Source organism: Xiphias gladius, chromosome 21 (assembly GCF_016859285.1).
Source record: "Xiphias gladius isolate SHS-SW01 ecotype Sanya breed wild chromosome 21, ASM1685928v1, whole genome shotgun sequence".
Lineage (NCBI taxonomy): Eukaryota > Metazoa > Chordata > Actinopteri > Istiophoriformes > Xiphiidae > Xiphias > Xiphias gladius.
The window spans coordinates 2,113,840-2,133,133 of NC_053420.1; the positions used below are offsets into that span (position 1 = coordinate 2,113,840).

General features: G+C 45.3%; 1 protein-coding gene across 1 annotated transcript in view; it reads left to right on the forward strand.

The window, feature by feature from the left end:
• The window catches only part of mmp24 (matrix metallopeptidase 24), a 60,610-nt gene that overhangs the window by 8,496 nt on the left and 32,820 nt on the right, over positions 1-19,294 (forward strand). Inside the window, exon 2 of the mRNA XM_040115710.1 lies at positions 18,912-19,060. Coding sequence (XP_039971644.1) covers positions 18,912-19,060 — 149 coding nt within the window. The remainder of the gene's footprint in view (positions 1-18,911; positions 19,061-19,294) is intronic.

Genomic DNA, 19,294 nt, shown 5'->3' on the forward strand with positions numbered 1-19,294 from the left:
TGTTTCATCTATTGTGAGGCTTTAACGTGAGGGACGGATGTATTGATTGAAGTCTGTACGTGTGGATCCACAATTGAATTTATTGTGTTTTGAACTCGTCTTTGTATTAATTGCAGTAGCAGTTTTGTGTCTTCCTGCCTTTGTGGGACACAGCTACAAAACTCTGTTTAAAAAAAACTGCATCACAGAATCATCAATCGGGCAAAATGTCCGTCCAAGCTGATGCCTTCAAATGTCTCTTTGTGTCCCTCCAGCAGAACAGAAAGATGTTCAAATGAATTTTTCTTTTTTCTCAAAAGATTATTCAAACGATGAATCGATTTCCCAAACAGTCGTTCATTGACTGATCGTTTCAGCTCTTACAGTCTTAAAAGCTCCTGCTGTGACATAATCCCAAACACAAACGGCACAAAAACAGCAAGACCTTAATGGAAAGACACGGTGCGGGACATGCAGCAGTTAAGGGACCCTGCAGCTCACTTTTACAATATGCCAGAAACCACGACACAGCATTGTGGATTTTTGGGTCGCGGTTCTCTGCGAGAGTCCAGCAGAGCAGTGGAGCCTCATAACACGAGAGACTGAGCAGGACGGAAATGCAAGTGCTGCTCTAATTAAAAATGGATATCGGGCAGGGCCGTGTCTGTTATGAGAAAAAGCCTCTCGCTCCTTCTGCTCCCCGGGTGCAGTGCAGAAGGACTCGGAGCATGGATTAGGCTACGTTTGATCACTGTGGTGGTGCAGGAGGAGGAGACAATTTAACACCAAGATGTAAATTTAATTACACCCTGCGCTTGCAGCCAGCACAGATCATCCTGCTGTCGCACCATAGTGCTTTTCACTGTTATCACGGTGACTGAATTGTTTGTCGGCTTTTTTCTTTTTTAAATCATCTTCAGGACTTTTACAGTTAAGTTAAAATGAAAGTCAAAAGGGTAACTGAGAGGAGGTTCTGGGTTCAGGGTCTTAAAGAATATTTGAGAAGGTCCAGCTGCAGCTTTCTGTTTCCACGTCTGCCTGGGTTCCCTCCAGGGGCTCCAGTTTAGAAGATGACGGCAGTCTGAAGGTCTGCGCTAACTAAAGCTGATGTGCGTCCGACATCCTTCCATTCGTCTTTTATGCCTCCTCTTCTCCTCTGCTCCATCCGTCGGTCAACCCTCCATCGATCTGTTGACGAATCTGCTCATCCGTCTGTCCATCACTCCACACCGACCCCGTACTTCACAGCCACCGCTGCGATCGAGCCGTTGTTACATCCGGAAAGGTTTTACCTTGAAGTGATGCTTCGATGATCCAGCACCATCTTTGGTGCCGTGCCGTCCCTGCTCTGATGTTGGACTGTTTTGGTCTTGAATCATTTATATTAAAAGTTTTTATTTCATGTTTATTTTATGTTTATTCCATGACCTTCTTTAATCAGCAGCTTCAGTCTTTCCATATGTCAATGTGGGGGCGGTTTCCCCTGATGTTACTTTGTAGTTGCTCGGTAACCATTCAGATGCCAACTAACAACACGCGACGACAGAAAGGACGAGAAATAAAAGCCGTCCGTTGCTTAGAAATGAGAGTAACTGACAGCTTTTATGCAGTGAAAAGTAAAAATACAGGATGTAGTCAAAAGTTTCAAATCCCGTTTTGTTTCAGCAGTTTGAGGTAAATCTTAGTCAATGAACACTAAAATGACAAAATACGTAAAGAACAGATAAGCAAACTAAGAAATGTCCATGACTGTTGAAGAACGTTTTACCGGAATGAAGCATCTCACGTTTAAAACTCTGAATAAAAATCACTTTAACGCTGTAGAGCAATAAATGTACTGAACCTGCTCTGGGTCACACTGATCCGAATACAAGCTGCCACTATACATATTAGTAACACAATGATTGCTGACACACGATACAAAGACCTGACATCCTGCCAACAGACAGCGTACGTGCTCTGCTCACGACGGCAGCGTGGCAGAGGGCGGCAGCTGTGGAGAAGGACTTTCGTGTTTGGACGGGGATGAGGTTGTATTTGAACAGGATGATGTGACCCGACAGAAGTTATGAGCAGCGCGGAATCTGATGTACACCTGAAGGGGATCCTGAGTCATTGAGGAGGTACTGAAGGTAAAGCTTCCTGGTCGTTGAGCCACCTCTGTCTTCCTTTGTTTCGATTGCTTTGCGTTCCAGCCTGACTGATGCTGGGTTTCTTTGACACGGGTTCCAATATTTGAGAGTAAAAAAAAAAAAAACTATGTATATAGCATAAACATTTTTAAGGATCTGGTTATTTGGACAAAATACATTCTAGGGCATTTTATTCAGCCCAGTATCCCTCACGATGTTCACCCAAGGGCAACATTCGGTGAAGTGCAGGAGGTAGTGTGGCCCACGTGTAGCGAGGCAGAAAGTAAAACCGGGTTCGTGCTTGACACGGGGGTCGAAGGGGTCCCCAGCCAGATATCTGTCGCACAGGTCTCAGCTTCTATTTCCTTCCCTTTATTTTGTGATACAGAGCGACGTACCCGTAGAGCTGGAGTAACATCCACGCAACTTGTATCGTCGTTTCACCTCAGCACCGATTAAGTGACTAACGTGCTGGATTCACCATGTTTACGTTCCCTGGGTCATAGAGAGCGGGGACCATGGCGTGCCGAAGGGTAATAGCTTCGCCAGACGTGTGTTACTTAAAAAGCAGCAGGTTGCTGAGTCTTTCTTCAGCTTCTTCGCTCTCAGTAATTTCTGCTGCCATCAGAAACTTGCAGGAGAGACTACAAGCAGCCGTTTGCACTTCTTGCGTCTCCCCCCTGGGCTGTTGCTGTTGCCTCCTTAGCCCTGACACGTAGCTACGTCTCCGAGGAGGTGCAGGCCAGCTTCAGCAGCGACGTGCCAAGGCTTCGTAGATCTGCTGTGACCCCCTAGCATACAACTATGAATCAAGCTTAAGGGGTTCGGGGGTGGGGGCGACGGATGGGCTTTTAGTGCGTCTGAGCTTAATACAGGGGACCAGAGTTCATCTCTGGTTACAGACCTGCGATTAATAACCACCTTTTTACTGACCGCGATCGCAATCGTTCCCTTACGATGACCTGCAGACACGGAGAGCAAGAATTTCATATTGGACTGAAAAAAAAAAAAGAAGTAATCCTGGGGATTTTGCATATTATCAACAATGACATTAACGGTAACAGTGAGTCAGTGAGCTTCGCTGGAAATTAAATGATTCTGTGGGTTTTGTTCTGTAAAACATTTATGTACTGAAATTAAATTTTTGCATATCTTCATATCAGCGATATTAGTTTAAACTGATATCAGCTGGTGATTTATCAGTTCTCTTCGCATTTCTTTGCCTTTGGTGTTCCCTTGTTGACTCATTTTCCAACACAGGCAATTACAATTTAAAATAGATTGTGTTATAAGCGTGTGTGTGTGTGTGCTTGGTGTGTGTGTGTGTGTGTGTGTGTGTGTGTCAGCGGCCTTACATAATCTATATCCTGGCACTCATTGATCAGTGTGTCTTTCAGCATGTGGCTGCGGACCTGTGGGGTGTGTTTGACTGTGTGTGTGTGTGTGTGTGTGTGTGTGTGTCTTGTTTCTGTGTGTGTGTGGGTGTGTGTGTATGTATGATGTGTGGAGTGTTATATTACACCACAGACATGAGGTCATAGCTATGAGCCCATCAGTCCCACATGGGCGTTCTTCAGAAGGGTTTCACATTACATAACCCCAAGAGAGTGTGTGTGTGTGTGTGTGTGTGTGTGTGTGTGTGTGTGTGTGTGTGTGTGTGTGTGTGTGCGTTCTTACAATTTGAGATCATTCAGCTGCACTATACTGCATTTGAAGGGTAGGAGCTGAATGCCTGGAGTGTCCAGTCTGTCTGTCCCCAGGTTTTTCAACACAGGGCAGATGTGTGTGTGTGGATGGACAGAGGAGAGCGTCAGTGTTACAGGAATACAAGAACCGTGTCAGTGGGACATCCTGAGCCTTAATAATGTCACAAAATACATTCATAGTGCAACATTTTGACACGCCTGCTATTATTCTTTGTCTTCTGTTTGGGGGATAATCACGCTCTAAGGTTGGAAACTACATTTCCCATAGTGCTTTGGAGGATGTAAACAGCAAGTATGGCGCAGATTTATGGACGTTTGTTGATGACAAACGTAGGAGATAATGATATCCTCAATCTAAAAATCTGTGCATCGTGTCTGTGTGTTCACGTTTGACCGAGTTCCGACGTTCTGAGTACGTTCATTGCCTCCGTGAGCTGCGTGTCGCGGCCGCTGCTGCTCCAGATGTTGGCCGCTTGGGTCAGCAGCCAAACTGCAATAACTAACTTCCCAATGCTCCTGTTCCTTTCACCGTCCTCTCTATGGTTTTCCATCTCTCTCCCAACGTTGCCAGCAGTATCCCCCAGAGGAAGATTGTTTTGTTTGCTTCTTCACGTCCTCAACCCGCAGAGGTCACCTGCTTCTCAACCCAGCAGCTCTCAAAAACCGGTTCTTTCACCCGCTGACGTTTAATTCAGCTGGTCCCATCATTTGTTTGTGTCCACCATTGTGATGCTACTTGAGCCAACTGCCACGAATGATTATTTTCATCGACAACTCAATATTGTTTGATCGATCGTTTTCCAGTCAGAGGTCCAAAATCTAAAGACATGCGGAGATAAAAAAGATATAAAACAGCAATTCCCACAGGAGAAGCTGGGGCCAGAGAATGTTTGACATTTGACTCGATAAAGCACTTAAACAATAATGAATTTTTCTGTTGTGAAATGGCACTGAAAACAAAAGCATGTCACTGTTTTTAAAAAAAAATCTCCGAACTTTTTTAATTTCTGACTTCAGGTAAAATTCCAAATTCTCAGGCAACAGACGCTATAAAGACACCATAAAACTCTGTCAAACCCCATGGGACAAACTTCCAGACTTCACCGTCCGACTGTTATTTTTGGTCTCTGAAAATTTTGACATTTTCGAGACGGAGGATCTTCACCCGACAGCGACAGTGTGCCATTTGGCAGATGCTTTTATCCAAGGTGCCTCGAGGCAACGTGGCTGAATACATTTGAAGCTTGGATTGCCCCAGTGGGATTTGAACCTTTAACCTTTGCTTTTTATTACTACAGTCCTTAGTCAACATTCCTACAGTCCCTGCTCTGGTTCTGTTTTTTGACTTTCTCAAGAATGAAAACGTCTTCGGCTCAGTACTCGGGGATCTCTAGCGTTTGTTGTTTTCCTCAGCAAATCGAGCAGCGATGAAGCGATAAGACATTTAAGTCACTTATCAAGCAGAAAATTGCATCTCGTCACCGGCTAAAGGAAATGTCTTCAGGTTTTTAACTCGGTCATAGCCTGAACAATCACTGACTGAATTGCAATTTGGTTTCACTCGATTCACCCAATGTGACATGTTCACGTTGCCTGTTTTCTGTTCGGACTGTTGTTTTGTTCTGTTTTGCCTCAAACAGTCGATAACCGCTGACCGGTCATCCCCATGACATCGCGTTCAGTGGACACAGAAAACGTGGTCTCGGTCGCTGCGAGCGGGTAACTACAAGTACAGGTTCACGAATCACGTGTGTGTCCACCGTGGGAAATATTCTAAAATAACCATCAGGTGCCTTTTATGTGAGCGTGAAACGATTTTGCTGACTCTTCAGGAGAAGCCTTCCTAACATGCTTCCTGTGCAAATCATAAATCCCAAAGTTTATCTGAGGCTCCTACGAGGCGTCTTCAGGCGTCTGAATAAGTCAAACCGAATATCGTACCTTTCTAGTGCAAGATTCCCTCTTTGTCTTATTGTCCCTCTAACGCAGCTCAGCGCGAGGACGCCGGCCGACGAGTGTCATGGCTCTCTCTCTCTCTCCATCGGGCGTTTCTGCCAGCCCCGTGTTTACGTTGTCACGAGCTCTCGCGTCATGTCGGACCCACACCCCGTCCCTCAACCTGGTTTCCGGCCTGCTGGCCGCTGCGGCCCTGCATGTACCCGATCTCACCCTCTGGGTATATACCTCCCGTTTCCGCTCGCCACCTGGCTCTCCAGGCCTCGGTTCGCCAAATGGCCTGCGTCCTGTTCCCGACTGTTTGGCTGCCCGCGTGACTACGATTCCGCCCGCCGCCCCGTGGTGCCCGTGGGCCTCCGTGGCTTGTTGGCCTTGTTTTGAACAGTACGGCAAAGACTCTTTACCTGCCGTCTCTGTTGTGCTTTTGGGTCTCGAGTTTCTCTGAACGTGGCAGAAGAGAAACGATCGCACTAGGCACATCGCGAGCTTGAGAGAGTGTGTGTGTGTGTGTGTGAGAGAGAGAGCTCGCCCCTGGAAGTGCTGAACTGTCGCCGTGTCGCTGCGTAGATGTAGATGAATGAAGATGAAGTGTGTGTTTGCTGAATTGATAAACCAAAGCCTAGAAAAAAGAGGCTCACGTGTACTTGCGTGAGCAGTCACATGTATACACAGGCGTGTGTTTGTGGTTTGTTTATGATAAGTGCGGCTCTTATGCTTTTCATAGTAACGGCAGTACTATGACCAAAATTAGAAACGCTACGACTCGTCAAAGCACTAAACTGCTTGCCCGAGTCTCTCTGACGAACCCTGTGTATAGCACCAGCTTGTTTTCCCAGTTCGGGCTGTGGCATGAAACAACTCTTTCCGAGTGAACGAAGCGTCGCATTTATGCACCACACGGGGGTCGTGATGAGGCGGGTCGGGTGGGTGGACAGTGGGAGATCGTGTCGTCGGTTCAGTTTCGTTAGATGTCAGAAACACTTCCTGTCTTGTGCTTCAAGTCACTGTGGACTTTTTCTAAACATAACTACAAAGACGTTTCATAACGCTGCTGTCGCGAGACTGGATATTTTGTCGTCACTGAACATTTCACTGATGCGTTCATCAGTAAAATTTAATCAACATTTTCTGATTGATAATGTTACAAAAAACCACTGGGGGCTGGGCTTTACTAGGTTACTATGTGACTTTTCTTTTCTTTTTTTTTAGGAAAACGTTTAACCCAAAAAACACGTTCGAGTAGTGTCTGCGGGTTTTCCGCATACGTGCTGCCTTCACGCAGCGTCGGCAGCGTGGGAAGAACGGGAAGCGGACCCACTTTATTCAAGGGGGGTCCGCCGCGGTGCTGACCTTGCAGTCACGCCAGAAAAACGACCCGGAATGAGCCACTTTTATCGTGTTGTGTTATTAGTAGCAGCTCGTTACCCGGTTAAACCAGATAGAAACAAACGGTGTATAGATCCTGTAAAATGAGCCGATTGGACTGTGTTAGTGTCAATTTGAAATTTTATGGTGCCACCGCCAGCAGCGGCGCGTTCGCAGCCATTCTGCCAGCGGTTTGTCGGCGCGTCTGTGGCTCCCCCTCCCCGCGTGGGAGATATCGGCGTCGTCAGAAATGTCCTGATACCTAAACTAAAGTATTACAACCTGGAGGCTGACGTGAACAGTTTTCCCTACTTTTTCACCTACCAACAAGGTAGGCGTGTATGTGGCCTGGGAGGCGACGCGGAGCCGCCGCTCGTTAAGCTCGTCGCTGTGAGTGCAACATAAAGACGGAAGCTGAGATTTTATGAGGAAAATCAACCTGAAACAATGAAAGTGAGGGGGACCTGTCCGTTGGTGCTTTCATCCGTGTTTCTCACTCAAGCTCATTCACATTTAAACGTGTTTTCCGCACCATCTCTTTGCTGCACAGGAAGGAAAATCCAGGATTTATACCAGCTGATGAATTTGATCCCATCAGGGTTTGTTTGTACCTCGAACCATTTTCCCTGCTGCGTCTCGCGCGTCTAATCGGTTTGAAGAGACGGAGCGCAGAAATGATGGGAATAAATTTCATTACCAAACCCGCCCCTTCGTTCCCCGTCCTCGGCCGACGAGGGAACCCTCCCTCGCAAAACGCTGCCGACTGCTTCTCATTTTTCGCACGAATCTAAAAGCACATCAACAGCAGACACTGATTTCATTCATTAATCACTCGCTGTTCGACAACGTATTCGATTTGACCTTTGACTTCTTCTGTGGAATCTTAATATGGAACGTGAGGTTTTGGAAGAACAGGCGGAAGCGAGGCTGCCGCCGAGGTGAGTCCTGAGCGATTCGCTTCCCTCTTCTGCCGCCGCTGTTCGGACAGAGAGCTGGGGACTGACACTCCGCGGGGGTGGAATGTAACTGAGTACATTTACTTAAGTACAAATGCGAGGTAATTCCATCTCATGCCGCTTAATACTTCTACTCCAGAGGAAAATATTGTACTTTTTACTCCACCGCATTCATTTGAAAGATTTCTTTGCTCTGCAGATTGAGATTTTACAAAGGAAACATTAGATGATCTTTATAAATATGAAGTTTTATATGAATCTACCAACTACTACCAACAAAAAATATGAATACAAACAGTCATAGAGGCCATTTTTCTGCATTAGGGACACCTTTGCTTTACCTTTACTTTTGAGACTTTGAATACATTTTCCTGGTGTGTACTTTTAATTTTAGTCTTATTTTTCGATCAGTGTTGCTACTTTTACCTAAGTGAAGGATCTGAGTACGTCCTCCAGCGCTGCTGTTTGATTACCAAGCAAAATGTGTCTGTGCCACCGACGTTTGCAAACTGTCAGGTACATTATTCGCTGTTTCCCTCCACCTTTTTTTTTTTTTTTTTTGCACATTTTCTGAGTTAAAATAAGTCAAAATATTGGAAAAAAAAAATGTTATGCATGGTTGAGGTGGAAAAGCTGGTGTATGGATAAAAGCAACTAGGTGCAATAGAAACAGACTTAGTGAATAACTGCTGAAGTACGTGGAGCATGTGACTTCAACGTCACTCGTCGCTTCCAGTGAAGAGAGGAAACCATCAGGTCGGCGAGGAGCCGTGAGGAGACCGGAACCTTCCTCACATTAACGCACGGAACCGACAGAAACGTCAGGTTTCCTTCATGTTCTCATCATGGTTCTCCATCGTCTGAGCTTCGACCGCAGCTCTTTTTACGACCTCGCCTCGCCGTGTCCTCTTCTTCTGCTGTGGTTTAACGGCAGCGACTGGAGAATCGGCTCCACAAGCTGTTTATCTCCACGAACCAACTCCCGATATTCACATAACAGCGGCGGACGAAAACGTCTTTGATTTGCTTTTTCCTTTTTGCAGATTTCCTGGAAGTCCAGTTAAAATTTATGCTACATTTGGTTTGACACTTGGCTGTTGGGCCATTCACTGCTGGATCTGACTCCTAGTTCACTCAATCTGGGATCAGCTGTGTTCTGACCTGAGTCAATAAACAGTTTTATTCAGGCGATGCTCCAGTATGGCTCCTTGCGTTGAGACGGCATTAAATACGAAAAAGAAGCAAAAATAAAAAAAAAAAAAACCAGAGCAAAATGTTGATGTTCATCTTGACTGTATAAACGATTCCAGTAACAACGTTAAAAGCTCAAGCAGTGAAAGGAGCAGGCAGCCATACCTGAAGTCACAGAGGGGATAACTAAAAATAAAAAGGGATAATAGTGAGAGGGATGAGGGGTGTAGTCAGACACGGAGGACACAGGAAAAAATTACTCATCAGGATCCTTTTAAGAGGAGGCTCGCCTCCCTCCAGGTGCTTCTATTTTTTTCCTCCGGCAGACGTTGACGTAATGCGCGCTGTGGCGAAAGTTGAGACGTATTCAATTTTGGGGGGGGGGCACCCAGGGGAGTTTGATTATGTGCACCGTGTCTGTAACGTACAATACACGGTTTGGTGCCGGGCGAAAGGAAACGGCTGAAAATAGCTTAAAATGAAAGGCAGACACATTCTGAAAAATGTATGGGGCTTAGTGGCCCTGATGTAAAACCAGGCTAAAATGTTTATGAGGAGCGCAGCCTTTAAAAAGGCATCTTCCCTGCTCCCCCACTCTGGAGCCTCTCTCTGTCATTCTCTCTTCTCCGTTTCATTTTTCTTCACTTCTCAAATCTTTAATTTTTGCAGTTGGTATAAAGATTTAAGCGCAGAGGAGGATGTGAGTTAAAACGATTAAACGCGTAGAAACGGAAGCTATCGGCAACAAATTGATCAGCTGTTAATCACTGAAGAGAAAACTTTGCTTTGGAGCTCATAGACTGTGCCGCTTTCCCGCTTTTCTTTTTCTCATATGACAGTGACAGTAAAATGACGAAGGTGTTACAGGCGAACAGTTCATGGGTTTATCGAGAGAATGATAGTCAGGTGAATAGTCCCAGTTCTCCGCGACTGGTCGGTTTGACGGTTTGACTTTCGATCCGCTGTCTCGCTGATGTTGACTCAATGAAGCCCACACACCAACATAACACCTTGAGGTAGTTTCACGAAGTAATTTTAGGGGAAATATTCAGTATGCTAAACAGCCCACTTACCAGGCCGCGCACACAGTTTGGACAGAGGAAGTGCCGGCGGGTTGCACTCGCTGCACTCGAGCTGAAAGATGGTAAATAGTTTATTGGGGGGGGGGGGTCTATTTTTATCACAGCAGACAGACAGAGGAGACACACTGGCAAGCTGACACACAGGTTGAGGCACCAGAGAGAGATGGTCAAACAGGCTCTCAGAGAGACAGACAGGCAGACAGAGCCAATCAGGTCGACATAGATGCGAACAGACAGCCTGGCGGAAAAGCTCAGAGAGAGAAACGGGGGTGAAGCTCGGTACAAATCTCTGCGCTGGAAGGTTTTCTCCGCTTGAGGAGGGAAATATCAGTGCCCACTGCTCAAGTTTATGTTCGCCGGCTTCTTATCGTTCTAGTATTTTCACAAATATGATTCAGGTTAGCGGGTAATTATGTTAATCACTGCGTCCCGTGCCGGACATAGAAGAGCCCAGTCCACGTGGAGTTGTATCAGTTACGTTAGTCAGACGTGAACGCGGCCGACGTGACCTATTACGCCGCAGTGAGACGCGTATTCACATCCTACGTGTCCCCACCGGACTGGAGAAATGCACTGGGTCCACTGAGTCCATTGAAAATCGTACTTAAGAGAAAGCATTGTCAGTCAAATGTACTTTGAAGCATCTGAAGCAACGGCACTCAGTGCAGGTAAAGGGATCCTGTGTCGTTAGAAAATGTTTTTATCCTGCTTCGAATTAGTGTGAAATTTGATCATTATTGCTGATTTTTCTGCGTTAGTCGATCACAGTGGAGCTCGTGTTGACTAATGTTAACATACTGATGAGTAGGTCGATCTAAAGTATGACAATGCATCATAGTTCATAAGCTCATCATAATGTTTTATTCGTAAATTATTCATTTCTTGATTAACTAGTAACCATAGCAGTTAAATTACTGTAGTTCGGTGAAAAGTACAATATTTCTCTCTGAACTGTCATGAAGTAGAAGTATAAAGTAATCTGTCCTTAAGCAGCGTAATTGAGTAAATGTACTCAAGAGTTAATTTCTACCACTGCAAACGAGGGAATTCGTCTTCCGTCCCAAACTCGACAAATAAAGTCTGACACGGTAAAAGTTCCCTTCCTAAAACATGACTCAAGTTTGTTTGTTTTTTTTGTAATAATTCACCCAGAAGATCTCATCAGTAACAAAGGACATTTGACTAAACATAGCCCTTAAATCATTTACTGTAATCATCATCATTTAATGAGCAATAAAACATGAAATAGACGTCATCTTCAGTCTGACCTACCTCACATAACGTTCTCCTCAGGGAGAACAGTAAACCTCGCTGTTTCTGCAGCCGACGGTCGTGTTCCTTAAATCTTATAAAAGACTTTTCTTTAAATGACTCTTCACAGACAATAAGGATCCACCCTGCAGTTTGTCTTTCGTGCCACAGTATGTTTTGTAGCTCAAGTCGGTGCCAGACATTAACAGACCATCAGGAACATTACACTGTAATCTGTTTTGGAAAATTAAAAATAATAATTAATCATATAAAATGGAAATTTCAGCTCGCTAATCCAGGCAAGTCCATGGATTAGCATCCATGTCCCCGTCAAAGATCTTCATAGTGAGCCGCTGTTCAGGCGTATTCACAAGTCGAAAGTTCAACCGCACTTTTGTCCGATGTGTCTGATGTTTTGAGGTTCCCGCCCCGAACCACCACTCGTGGTATTCGCGCCGCACGCACTGCAGTCAGGTGTGGCCGTGATGGAGACATCTGGCATAGTAGCTTCTGCCTCACCCCGGTTGCGCTGCTGCTGCCGCCGCAGCCGCTGGTGTGTCTTCACAATTAAAGCTTTTTTTTAAATGATAAATGAGTCATATATGTCCGTCTGTTTGATGAGGTATCATAAAACACACAACCCGCTTTGGAAGTTGAGAAGCTTCTCTGGTTGGGCTCAAATCTCAACATCATAAAATACAATGTAGAGATGTAATTATTCAAATCTCACAGTATTAATGTAGCAACAGTACATTCATGTTTTAACGATACATGTAGCACCACAGGCGTTTGGTTATTGCGTTGCATTGGCTGCACTGCTGTGTTAGCTAGCGTTAGCCGTTTCACTGCCTCCCTGTACTTTCTACAGCCAGTACAGTAGCTCATCATGACTAAGTAGTCATTCACTCTGCATGTGGCCCAAATGGGTTTTCTTTATATATATATATATATAGAGAGAGAGAGAGAAAGAGAGAGAGGGAGAGAAATGCTAATATAGTGTGGTTAATGAGCTGCTAAAGCGGAGTTTAGAAGATGTCTTACTGAACGCCTTCAGAAAAGATGAATACAGCTTCAGTTTGAGACGATGGGAAACGAAAAGTAGACGGAAAGCTCAAGTGTCCCTGTTTGTAACGGTTTTGCGTCGTTATCTGCTCCAGTAGCAACAGATTCAGACTAGACGCGGCATCGGTCTTCAGAGCTGCAGGGAGGGTGTTTGGGTTCCTGGACCAGATTTTGGACTGGGGGTGGCAATTTTGTTTGTTTCATGTAATTCATGTAACTGAATGCACCAGTCGTCTAAGAAGACAGAGGGAGAGAAAATGAGTGGGCGAGCATGACGGAGAAGTTAAATAGAAATGTGGTCTCACGTTTGGACGCAGAGGGTTTTACTGCTGGATTATGGTGATGCCGACCGCTCTTGCTATACAGGACTGTGCGAGGGTTTCGGGCACTTTAGATGTTCAGACTCTTATCGGACCATCAGGAGGCGTCTGAAGCGTCCGATCGGTTTCATTCTGCAGCAGAACAACGAGCCCAAACAAAGAGCCGGGGTCTGAAAGAACCGTCCTCAGAGACGAGACGAACGAGGAGACTCGATGTGGTTTTTTCTGTTCAGCACACTTTTTTTATTAAGTTAAAGGATAAATAAATCTATTCATGGTGTTGTTTTTGTCAATATTCTCACTCTGCATTTTTCACAAGCCCCTAGAACCTTTGCACCAGACTGTACATGCCCTTCGCCAGCAACATGTCTGTTGTTGTACATAGACACGGAAGTTGAGCAGGGCTGTGAATGTCCACTCGGTAATCCTCTCATTTCAGGGAAGGACTGTTGAAAGGGAACATTTTTTTCACCCGCCCGCTTATTCACGTCCACATATTCAGACCTTGGGAGCTGCCGTCTCCAGAATAACCCACACGAGCCTTTTCTGGTCTGGCGCCCCTCGTGACAGGACTCCTAGAAATGACTCCTTTGAGACACGTCGCCCTCAGCCACAGCCACAGAAAGGAGCTGACAACTTTTTGCTGTCCGTGTAGTTATCTTGAATGAAGTACAGAACCAGCACGTCTTATCAGTGCTGTCGTAGACCTGATGGTTGGCTGATGTAACATTATAGAGTGCTATCATGATGCCACTTACAACGGAGCAAGGCACTGTGAAAGTCTCTTTCTGCAAAACTGTGGCTAAGTGTAAATGTTACTCTGCGGTCGTCGTGGCTAAACCACAAAAACGTCCGGTGCATGAATGGCTTCAAAAAGAATTTAGGGAAACTTGCATAGAAGATGCAAACGCACGTCGCTTTAGGCGCTGGAACAAGAGCTGTCGTCCAGGTGAGGACGAGCTCGGTCGGTCGGGACAGACAGGACAGGGCTTTAGCCCAAACACAGCTTGTTCGCAGCAGGTCCCACATTTCCAAGCAGGGAATCTTTCAGCGGCAGGCCTTCATCTCTCGTCTTCCGCTCCTCTTTTTTCACGATTTAATTTCAAAGTGAAAAGTGAGTCACCTCACAGTGAAAGGGGACAAAGTAGGCTACATCTTTTAAGGGGGGGTCGTCGTCATCACCATATCAACCAACAGAGCAGAAGATGAGTAAGTTAAAAGCGACTATTGACCCTTGAATAATCACTGATGCAGCTCAAGAAATTAAAAAACTAACAACATGCACACTCACCCTGTCTGCCTCCCCCGCTCACACCAAACTGATATGATCATTTACTCCTCCACAAGCAGGGAGATTCATTGTGTGGGGTGGGAGAGAAAAAAACAAGACAAACATTTTGAAGTTAGCTGTTTTGTTTGTTTTTTTTAAATCGTATTTAGTCCCCGCTCATCTTTAGTGGCCTGCCGGGGTTTTCTGAAGCTCAGGTTCCCCGTCACTGCACACCCACAGCCGTCGTGCAAGTAAAATGTGACTTAAAGCATTAAAGCAGCGTTAAAATGTGGGAATTGAAACACATTTCTTCTTGTGTTGCGCCCCTCTCTGCTTTTCGTGGTCAGTTTCTGTTTCGAGAAGAGAGACGCTCTCGGACTCACTGTAGGTCTCTTCATCTGAGCCCTGATGGTTTTGTATTTCCGTTCATTTCTAGTTGTTTTCAGTTGCTCAAACAAAGAAATCGAACCCATCCCCTGAACCTGATGGCAACAAAGAGAAGTAGCCACTTAGCTAATGATGGTAGAGAACTACATCTTCAAACACTGGAGTATTACTGCTATGCTTTACTTCTTTCTATCCACGTTTCCATCTCAGCTAAGCATGTAAATGTTTGCTTTGATATATTCGACTATGTCTTTTCTTTTTTCTTTTTCAGAGGTCTGGGGTTAAAAGTCTTATTTAGCACAGTTGAGAAAGCCCGTTAAAGACAGGTGGAACTGTCTCTTTAAGTTTCCCGTTTGAAATGCGGTGCGACATCGCTTTCTTTTGTAGCTCAGCCCCTGGTTGTTGAGCAGCGAAAACAGCAGCGGGGGTGTCTCTATATTACAGTTTTCAGGACATAAATGGGGCTTTGAAAGTCCTAAATAATCTCAGCCCTGGGTGAAGTAGTCGTTCGAATTATTGGTTTCGGTCACCAACCCTGTCGATGTGCTGAAAACACAATCTGGTCATTTTGTCCTACAGGGCAGTAAATCTCATCTGTTCCACTTAAAGTAAAGCATTCCTTGTATGGAGGCAGTAAGTGCACGGCAGCCTCTCTGCGGGGAGCGTCTTAATAAACTGGGACTGCACTTCCTCTCGTCCTCTCTGGATAATTGTGTTTCTCAGACTTTTTGTTCACGAGGCAGTTGCTGAGAGGTGCGTCTCTGTGGTTTCTGAAACTCCCAGAACATCTAATGAATCATTGCCCACCGGCCATGAGAAACCATTTTGTCCGAGTCAGAGAAGAATATTAATTAAACATGTTCACGTATGGAGGTTTCACTCTCGCCGGTGATTTAAGTTGCTGTTGATTTATGTTGCTCGTGTCGTATGAAGCACACGTGTGTGTGAGAGTGTGTGTGTGTGTGTGTGTGTGTACTTGTTTGGTTCACTTTCCGACACGCCTTCAAAGGGCTGTTTGAGGGTTCAGACTTGGTTTTAGGGTTCAGGTTAGGATCGGGTTCAGGTTACGGTTGGGGGCTAGGGAATGCATCATGTCAGTGAGTGTCCCTACAAAGATAGAAGTACAAAGGTGTGTGTGTGTGTGTGTGTGTGTGTTTGTGAGCTTTGATGGCGCTGTAGTAATTGTTGTATAATAGCAGCTGGTGAATTATTTAATTCAAACTGCTTCCCCTGAGCCAGAAGCAGCTGGCCCACTCGTCAGCAGAGTGCACAGGGACACACACACCCACACACGCCCACACACCACACACACACACACACACGCAAACACAGGCATACACATAGGGCTGCAGATACAAAGACACAAACACACATGCATGCATAAGCACACACACATATACACACACAAATGTACTGACTAATGCAGTGCCGAGGTCCTGAGAGACTTTACTGCAGAGTGCTCTTCGTGTGTGTGTGTGTGTGTGTGTGTGTGTGTGTGTGTGTGTGTGTGTGTGTGTGTGTGTGTGTGTGTGTGTGTGTGTGTGTGTGTGTGTGTGTGTGTGTGTGTGTGTGCAGGCCACACTAACGATAGATAGATGAGAGTTTCTTTAGGCTTCAGGTCTTGGTCTGATTTTCTTCTTAGATAACTTTTGTGTTGACTGAATATAACATCTAATATAAATATGAACAATTTAGAAATGATGCGACATCAGTACTTGTAAAGTAACTGGTTGTACAGAACCAAAAAAACATTTACACAGAAGCTTGATAATTTAATTTGCTGGTTGATGAAACTTTGACACCTCGACTGTCTAGTTCATTTCTATAAAATGAACTGCATAATCATTGTTTTTGTCTTTCAAGTAGAGGACTTGTAACTCGACAGCTGTGAAATTGTTTTGTTGATTGTGGCCCGGAGCTCTGAGTTTTTTGTTTTTTTTGTTTTTTTTAAATCAGTGTCTAGATGGAACAGAATAAAATTACAGGAATCAGATTTCGATGCTTGGTCGAGAACAGGGGTGTTGTCATCACCGCAGATGTATCGCGGAGGAGTTTTTAATTCGATTCTAAGCAGTAAGCTTCCTCTGGGCTCGGGGCTGCGTGGCACCTCGTCTTCGCGTTTACACGTAGGATTAAAAGTAGATCGGGATCACGGTCTAAACACGGGGGTCGGAGACCAGCACTCCGCTAGCTTCTGTCACAGATCGAAACAAAGTCGGCGCAGCTTGCGGGTGACGTCGACCGCCAGAAAGCGGCAGTGGCTCAAGCTACATCCGCACAGTCAGTTACTGTGAAAGCAGAGAACGTTTGGGCCGTCGACCCCAGGGCAGTTGTTCATGGGCTGTGTTACAGCTTTTTTTTTTTTTTTGGAAAAACAACAAAAAATCTTTGCCTTTCTGGCTCCGTGAGACAAGGTGTGTCCCCAGGGAATAGTAAGGTGCCCTTTGGTAAGTCTCCATTTGTCATCCGTCATCACAGATGGTTTTTTTTTTTCTCTGTTGGAGGGATCAGGTTTTTACCCAAAGAGCTCAAAATGGATCATGAGCGGGATCATTTAAAACTGAAACAGTTAACGAAGAGGAATCAGTCACGTGCTCATGAATGATCGTTTCATGGTATTTTATTGTATCATTGTTTGGAGATTGCTGGTGCTTTGTGCCGTCATCGGCGTCTTTTCCTCATTGTTTTTTTTGGAATGAAACCAGAGGAGAGGGAAGGATTTTCTCGATCTGATTTGTCCTCACGTACGCAGGGTGGCCTAACTGTTTTCAGACGGGGCATATTTTTCCCTCCAGGGGAAAATGACAGACTGAATCCCTCAGCGGCGGTACCCTCCCTGTGTCCGTCATGGTCGTTAGGCAGACGCTCATATTGTAGCTGAGTGCTGGCTGCTTGGCCTGGACTGGCTGCGAGAGGCTGGCACACACTCTGAAATATTAATGACCTACTGTAGAGAAGGGCTCAGACTCTCTTTCAACTCCAGTCTTTTTATTTTTCTCACTTTTTCTGTCTCTCTTCCCTCCACATTTACCTCTCTCTTTCCTCTGCCTCCTTCATTTTTCTCTCCGGAGGATTGAGAGATTTTGTTATGTCCTATTAAAGAGACAGGAGCGCTGCAAAGTGAAAAATATAACATAATAAGAATCATCCGAGGAAACGTGTGGATTTGGCATCGATTTTGGATCAGTGTGAATCAAATTTTCTATGATTCGGAAGGAATAACTTTTTTTTCTCATGCTTTCATCTCCTTCTCTCAATTTCTCCCTGACACAGCCAATAAATCTCTGTGTCCTCTCCCTTACCCACATCCCGAGTCCGTTTCTTTTTCCTCTCTCAGTTTGCCATCCCACTCTTTATTCCCCGCTTTCTCCTGTTCCGCTCTGCCACGCCAAAGAAAAACCGCGGAAAGAAAGTGTGATGCGAATCTGTTGTGTGAAGCGTAGTTTATAGCTCAGGATGTCGTTGATGGTCGTCTGTGTTTTTACCGTAAGTTCTGGTTGTAAGTTAAACGGTCAAAGTCTGACACTGTCCGACTCTCAGACAATATGGAGACACCTGTACCCTCTAGCAACCTTCTAAAACCTTCAAAAATATGCCAGATTAGCTGTCAGCACATCATGTGTGCGCTGCACCCATGGATGTACGGACGACTATCACTGGATTGCTTTGACACCGATGGGAATTTAAAGACGTGATGATTCTCGGGAACAAGTTATAGAGAGCAACCTTTTCCCTATGAATTCTAAGCAGATTTATGGACATTTATCTGGGATGCATATCGGAGATAATGACTTCCTCATAAAGTGTCAGTCAGACCGGATCTAAAAATACGTGTATCGTGTCTGTGTGTTCAGCTCTGACTGAGTTATGACTCTGTGAAGGAGTGAAAATGAGCTGATTAGTCATCCAGTCATTCAGTAGTCTCTTTGGCGCTCAATCATAGAGAGTGAGCCGTTAGTCATTACTGGAAAATGACATCTCTACCATCACAATGATCCGCACAAACATGCTTCGGTCTCGGGTATTTTATGAGGTGCTTCTACCTGGTTTCTTTAGTTGAACTCATTACCTCTTGTTCATCATTCAGCGTCACTGACATATAGAGTTTGGTCTGTGTTTAGTTTGTCATCAACCCAAAGTGAAGCAGAAGCCGCCTCGCTCTAAAAACGCGTTTAATACGTGGTTAAACCTGGATTTGCAGGTTTCTTTTTATCAACTAACCTCCAATTTTATTTCTCCTTCCCCCTCTCCCAGACGTGGCTGAAGAACTATGGCTACCTGCTGCCTCACGACGTCCGCACATCAGACCTGCGGCAGGAGAAAGCCATGCAGTCTGCTGTGGCCGCCATGCAGCGCTTCTACGGCATCCCCGTGACGGGAATACTGGACGAGACGACTATAGAGTGAGTCAAGGGCGGGTCTGTGTGTGTATGTGGGTGACAAAAAAAAAAAATCCAAAGATAGGCCTTTGCAGCATTTTGGATCCCAACACATACCTAGCCTCCCAGCAGAATGCGTGATTGTGAGAAATGATCAAATAATCCTTTAACAAAACAAAAAATGTTGTAGGGAACAAGAACCAAGAACAGCACCTGTAAGATGTAGCTGAGAAAATGCCCCAAAAATACTAAAATGAC